This window comes from Penaeus vannamei, chromosome 15 (assembly GCF_042767895.1).
Source record: "Penaeus vannamei isolate JL-2024 chromosome 15, ASM4276789v1, whole genome shotgun sequence".
Lineage (NCBI taxonomy): Eukaryota > Metazoa > Arthropoda > Malacostraca > Decapoda > Penaeidae > Penaeus > Penaeus vannamei.
Genome location: NC_091563.1, coordinates 37,925,231 through 37,932,730, shown reverse-complemented (window position 1 = coordinate 37,932,730; position 7,500 = coordinate 37,925,231). Strand labels below are relative to the sequence as shown.

The 7,500-nt window shown below is 37.9% G+C and overlaps 1 protein-coding gene across 2 annotated transcripts in view; it reads left to right on the top strand.

The window, feature by feature from the left end:
* The window catches only part of LOC113802745 (glucose dehydrogenase [FAD, quinone]), a 95,839-nt gene that overhangs the window by 50,811 nt on the left and 37,528 nt on the right, over positions 1 to 7,500 (top strand). For both annotated transcript variants that reach the window (XM_070130733.1, XM_070130732.1), the window contains 3 exons: positions 226 to 908; positions 5,132 to 5,334; positions 5,952 to 6,141. In XM_070130733.1, the coding sequence (XP_069986834.1) occupies positions 770 to 908; positions 5,132 to 5,334; positions 5,952 to 6,141 (532 nt within the window). In that variant the 5' untranslated portion in view covers positions 226 to 769. The remainder of the gene's footprint in view (positions 1 to 225; positions 909 to 5,131; positions 5,335 to 5,951; positions 6,142 to 7,500) is intronic.

Genomic DNA, 7,500 nt, shown 5'->3' with positions numbered 1-7,500 from the left:
AAAAACGGTTGGGTTGGAGCGCACGTTAAAATATTTGAATTCAAAAACCGTTTTTACCTAATTTGCTTCAATATTTCACATGTCAGTCTAGTCATGTTAGACAAGCTTCGCATATTTACTAGTGTATCTGCTAAACCCTTTATTATTTTCGATTATGTCTATTTTATTTTCATTTATCATTTTCTTTTATACATAATTAATTTATTATTACCTTTTTATCAACAGAAATCAAATGAAAAATCAAGACTTGTGGAGTCTGTGACCTCGAAGTCCAGACAGCATCCACGAAGAGGAAGAGAAGGAAGTGAAGATAAAGAAGGAAGTGAAAGAAGGAGAAGAAGACTACGGAAGTGAAAGAAGTCGAAATAAATCAAGGAAGTGAAGTGAAAGAAGATGAGGAAGACTGAGTGAAGTGATAGAAGTCCAAATAAAGAAAGGAAGTGAACGAAGCGAAGAAAGTGAAGTGAAAAAAGGCGAAGAAGACTGAAGGAAGTGAAAGAAATCCAAATAAACAAAGGAAGTGAAAGAAGCGAAGGAAGTGAACTAAAAGAATCGAAGGAACTGAACTGAAATAAAACGAAGGAAGTAAACTGATATAAAACGAAAGAAATAAACTAAAAGAACCGCAAGAACTGAAGTAAAAAAAAAACAAAAAAAAAAAAAAAACAAAAAAAAAACATCCAGAAGCAAACGAAGTAAAAAAAAAAAGAAAAAAAAAACAGAGCCAAAAAAAAAATTAAAAAATCGAAGCGAATCCACACCATCCACCATGACTTTCTCGTACCGCATGAGATGGATGCTGCCCGTGGCCCTCCTCAGGCTGCTGCTCGTGTCCGTGATCAAGAACGCCGGCAACCACACGTACGATTCCTCCCACAGGCTGGAGACTTACTACGATTTCATTATAGGTGAGTCTTGGCCGCCCCGAGAAAGGGGGGGGGGGTGAATGGCGCATCTTTTGGTTTTGTATTTTTTTCGTGACAAGTTTTTTCAGGTATTTATTTTTTTTCGTTTTTTTTTTTTCTTTTTTTTTTTGCCTTATTTTGATTTAGTCTAATTTTCTTATTTACAGTGGGAAGAAAATGTCATATAAAGATTTCCAATATTTTTCTTTGTTTTTTTTTTCTTTTCATTGTTTTCCTTTTGTTTTACCCCACTTTGATTAATCTATCTTTCTTATTTACTATTGGAAATCTTTAAAAAATGGTATTCTGTTTGCTTGATAATAATTCTTCCTATGACACATTTTCTTTATCTCAATAACACCTCATTTTAATCTAATTTTCTAATTCCGAATGTAAAACTACTCGAATATTTCCCAAACATAAGCCATAAATCACTCACTCGACTGAATATGTAAATACTAGAAAGCTATTGCCTTTAACGAGCCAACTACCTCGTGAATCTAAAGTACGGGTGAAGAATTGCCTATTACGTGACTCGGTTGCCTATTAACATTTATTTTTGTTGTGTAATGTTTGTAATGATGGATGTAGTAGATAAATGTCTTAGAATGTTTAGTCACTGAGTTGGCAACACTGGTACTGATGAGAAGTAGTATGCTGAAATATTTGCAAAAGAAAAGAAGAATAGGTAGTGTTGGAGGTATGATTATGCTCAGAAGCCGATACCACAGGATAGTATTATTAGCATCGATAGCAACGTTAATGATAAAAAAAAAAGGCAGTTTGATATGACTGTAATGGATCCGACCTCAGAAAAGAAAGAATTGGCAACTCAACCTCTTTTCAAGAGTACTCCTATTCAACTTTTTATGAAGTGATATCTAATACTTATGTTACTTATGTTTTATATTTCCCAATCATATACAATATTTTTTTTGTTATCGTTGCTTTAAATTTGCTGCAGTAAGCACTACTATACTTTTTTTTCTCGAAAAGAGACTTGATGAATCGGAGACCTCCATACTCCAAGGTGAGTTGCCAGTTGTTATTATTTTCCGAGACTGGGCGGAGCAAAGACAGTGAAAATGTGTTTTAAGATCAACTAACCTAGCGCAATCTAGGCTACAAAGACCGAGTAAGTTTCCACCTCAATTGAATTACATAAACTTTCGCTAGCAGCCAGTGAGGAATACAAAGTGACAAATTATCCGACTTATATGGATATTATTGAGTTTCATTCTGATAAATATATATAACTTTGTATTTACTATCACGGGACGCTTCCACCGGTTTTGCAATACTGCATGCGTTTCTTCTGAATATGTGCTTTGTGACACGTTATTTACATAACATTAACCTTCGACGTATTAAGGCACGTAATTAGCATATTAAAGAGCTGACTTGCAAAACTTGATTTAGTTCCATCATTCTGACCTTAAAAGAAGAAAAAGAAAATAGATGAAAGTAGTCATAAAAAACAATAAAAAGTAAAATAAATGAAAGTAGAGTCACTCAAAACAAATAAAAAAAAGTAAATTAGATTAAAGTAGTCACTCAAAACAAACCAAAAATATATACTTTTTAATTCAGGGTCACAATCTAATTAATGTTACGTCTCCTGCATGTAAGTCCTTCCCTCTCACTGTGTCATAAGTTTCTTTTGTTCCTTCAATGGTATAAGTAACTGGGGCGAGGAGAAAGACATACATTTGTATGAACTACATAGAAATATACATTTTTAAAGGGTCGTTTTGTGTGCGTGGTGAGTGCAGAGTAAGGACTCGGTGAGAGAACAGAGGAAAATAGGCTGTTAGGTTGTCAGCATAAGGGTGATTATTCCTTGACCTCTATTATGATATTGCTTTCAGTATATTTAGAGGATATAGAAAGTCATCTAAAAAAAAGTACTGTAATAGTAACTTACGATTATTTCTCTGATAGGGAAATATAATCATAGCAAAAATAAACCTTACTAGAAGAGGCAGATGTCTAGTTTCCAATCAGCATGGTAAAGAATTATAAGAAAAAATAGCTTAATAATTATGGTCTGTGGATTTTATGCTTCCTCGTCATCCATTATTCGGAAGGTGTATAAAATTATCACTCATTTTCGAATGCAGATCTTCACACTCATTTCAAGTGAATCAACAAAGAAGGGCAACTATCTAATAAAAATAATGATAATAAAAATAACAATAATGATAATACAAATGCTAATAATAATAATAATAATGCTAATAATAATACGAATAATGCTAATAATAATAATAATAATAATGACTAATAATAATCATAATAATAATAATAATAACAATTATAATAATAATAATAATAATAATAATAATAATAATAATAATAATAATAACAATAATGATAATAAATAAACATGAATAAATGATGAGAGGAAATAAATAAAAAAAAAAGACCAGGCCTTTAGAAAGTGTCCTCTTCGCCTCATTCAACTTGCAACAGACACAGCAAGAGGATCCAGTCCCCCACATACATGTTACTTCTCAGCTAAATAACGGAATCCGATCGTCTTCTGAACAGATACGTATATTTCCCTTTTGATTAAATAGTTCTTAAATATCTTTTACATAAGCTAATTTCCAGGAGAACCGAATTTAACATAAAGAATCATTTTCGCAAATTTATTAAGATGGGAAAGGCAGAGTGTGCAAATTCCTCTTCACAACAGGGAGAAAGTATCCACTTAGTGACTTAACTGTTTTTACTCGGCAGTTTTAACGACCCATTGTGGGCGGATGTTATCAGCTGTAGGGGTTGTTATAACACGTACTTGAACTCCACACTGGCAATAGGGAGACACCTTTCATCGATTATCTATTACAAAATGGGTCCTTATTTAGATGTTGACGATAATAGATTGCGTCGGGATCGGTGGAATTGGCGTTATGAAATAGATATCGGTTGGGTTCTTTTTGTTGTTGTTGTTGCTATACTCGTTATGTTCTGCTAAATCGATTAAATCTGAAGTAATCGAGGATTTGTGAGTGGTCCGTATCAGTACATACCTGAACGCGTGATTAAGCCAGAGTGACATAATTATATCATTCCTTGAAGTTCGCTGAAGTTGTATATGTGTTGTATGTTGTATATGTGCTTAGTATTCAGTCCACAGTAAAAGCCACTGATCTCCCAGTCCTTTTTTCACCGCATAAGAAATACCGAAACACTACGTAGCACCACCCTAATGCCCCTTCACCCCCCACCCCACCCCACCCCACCGTCCTATATGGTACAACGGTAGCGTTCTCGTCTTTGTAATCTTGTTGACCCGCGTCCAGTTCCCCACGCCGCCTGTGGATGGCAACCCTGGCCATTCCTTACATACAGGAGGTAATTCAGCAGCAGATAAATACAGCCTAACTAAGATAAACACAGATAAGATAAGCAGATAAGCACAGCCTAAGATAAACATATTAAAACAGCCTAACTAAGATAAACACAGATAAGATAAGCAGATAAGCACAGCCTAACTAAGATAAACAGATAAGATAAGCATATTAAAACAGCCTAACTAAGATAAACACAGATAAGATGAACAGATAAACACAGCCTAACTAAGATAAACACAGATAAGATGAGCAGATAAACACAGCTTACCTAAGATAATCACAGATAAGATAAGCAGATAAACACAGATAAGATAAGCAGATAAACACAGACAAGATAAGCAGATAAACACAGATAAGATAAGCAGATAAACAGATAAGATAAGCATATTAAAACAGCCTAACTAAGATAAACACAGATAAGATAAGCAGATAAGAACAGCCTAAGATAAACAGATAAGATAAGCATATTAAAACAGCTTAAGATAAACACGGATAAGATAAGCACAGCCTAACTAAGATAAACAGATAAGATAAGCATATTAAAACAGCCTAAGATAAACACAGATAAGATAAGCAGATAAGCACAGCCTAAGATAAACAGATAAGATAAGCATATTAAAACAGCCTAACTAAGATAAACACAGATAAGATGAGCATATAAACACAGCCTACCTAAGATAATCACAGATAAACACAGATAAGATAAGCAGATGAACACAGCCTAAGATAAGCAGATAACAGCCTATCTAAGATAAACACAGATAAAAACAGATAAGATAAGCAAACAAACACAACCTAACAACTAAGAATACCCATTGTAACAAATGGAACAAAACTAAATCATATTATTTATTCATCCTCCTCCAGTGGGCTCGGGGTCCGCGGGCGCCACTCTCGCCGCCAGGTTATCCGAGGTCACAGGATGGCGCATCCTTCTGCTGGAAGCGGGCGGGGAACCTCCTCCAGAGAGCCACGTGCCGGCGCTGTACCCGGCGCTGCTGCAGGGAGAAGCCGACTGGAATTTCGTCACCACAAGGCAGCGACACAGCCTCAGGGGGTTCACGGACAGGGTATGTTGGGGGGGATGTGTGCTTTTTGGCTGGCCTTTTTTTTCTGTCTTTCTTTCTTTCTTTCTCTATTTCTTTCTGTCTTTCTTTCTTTCTGTCTTTCTTTCTCTTTCTCTCTTTCTCTTTCGCTCTCTCTCGCTCTTGCTCTTGTTCTCCCCCTCCCCTCTCTCTCTATCTATCTATCTGTCTGTCTGTCTCTCTCTCTCTCTCTCTCTCTCTCTCTCTCTCTCTCTCTCTCTCTCTCTCTCTCTCTCTCTCTCTCTCTCTCTCTCTCTCTCTCTCTCTCTCTCATTGTTTGAATGTGCAATATCGCATAGTAGCAATTAAGGATTAATAGGGAAGGTTGTGATATGTATTGTTATAATTATCATTAATATTGTTATCATTATCATATTCAGTCATCATAATCACATACAGTCATCATCATCATTATCACATGCAGTCATCATCATCATCATTACCACATACTCATCATCAGTATCACATACAGTTATCATGATAAGTATTACTCCTATCATTATCATCCTCGCCCCCACCCCCCCTCCTACCCACCCCTACCCACCCCCCATCACCCCAACAACACCCCCCACTAAGAAAACCTTTCCCCCCACTTCCCCCAGCGGACCCCCTACGGGCGTGGCAAAGTGGTGGGCGGCAGTTCGACCATTAACTTCATGATGTACCTGAGAGGCAACCGGCGTGACTTCGATAACTGGGAGGCGATGGGGAATCCCGGGTGGAGCTACCGGGACGTCCTGCCTTACTTCATCAAGTCGGAGGATTACCGGGGGACGAGGCACGGGGCCACAGGTAAGGGGGATGCGGTTTTGTATTTTTTTTTTTTTTTTTTTTTGAGGGGGGTGTTCTTTTTCGCTTTTTATATTGTTTTGGTTTTTGGTTTTTGGTTTCTCGTTTTCTCTTTTATATTATGTATTGTATTATATATGTTATTTATTTACCTTATTTTTTGTCTTTTTGTTTTTGGCTTTTATTTTTTATTCTGATATTTCTTCTTTGTTTCTCTCCTTTTTCTCTATGTTTGTTTTCATATTTTCTTGTTTTCTTCTCATTTTTTCTTTTCTTTTGATAATCTAAGTGAAATCGGTCTATGCCAACGGTTTCTAGAAAATATATTCGTAAAGTGTTTTCATCTGATTAAAGTTTATCGTCAGAAATAGAGAAAAAATAAATCAAAATTTCCTCTAATTCTTCATATCTCGAAAACACTTCCTCAAAAGAACAAAGACCCGAATATAGTAAAATAATGATAATAATAATAATAATAATAATAATAATAATAGTAAAAGATAAATAAAAAATAAAAAAAAAACATCATAAACGAAAATAAGGGAAAAAGAGAAACAATCCCAACCAGACGCAAGGTCAAGCGAGGTCACCAACGAGGCAACAGTGCCAAACGAGGTCGCCAACGAGGCAACAGTGCCAAGCGAGGTCACCAACGTAGCAACAGTGCCAAGCGAGGTCACCAACGTAGCAACAGTGCCAAGCGAGGTCACCAACGTAGCAACAGTGCCAAGCGAGGTCACCAACGTAGCAACAGTGCCAAGCGAGGTCACCAACGTAGCAACAGTGCCAAGCGAGGTCACCAACGGAGCAACAGTGCCAAGCGAGGTCACCAACGGAGCAACAGTGCCAAGCGAGGTCACCAACGTAGCAACAGTGCCAAGCGAGGTCACCAACGTAGCAACAGTGCCAAGCGAGGTCACCAACGAGGCAACAGTGCCAAGCGAGGTCACCAACGTAGCAACAGTGCCAAGCGAGGTCACCAACGTAGCAACAGTGCCAAGCGAGGTCACCAACGTAGCAACAGTGCCAAGCGAGGTCACCAACGTAGCAACAGTGCCAAGCGAGGTCACCAACGTAGCAACAGTGCCAAGCGAGGTCACCAACGTAGCAACAGTGCCAAGCGAGGTCACCAACGTAGCAACAGTGCCAAGCGAGGTCACCAACGTAGCAACAGTGCCAAGCGAGGTCACCAACGTAGCAACAGTGCCAAGCGAGGTCACCAACGTATCAACAGTGCCAAGCGAGGTCACCAACGGAGCAACAGTGCCAAGCGAGGTCACCAACGTAGCAACAGTGCCAAGCGAGGTCACCAACGTAGCAACAGTGCCAAGCGAGGTCACCAACGAGGCAACAGTGCCAAAC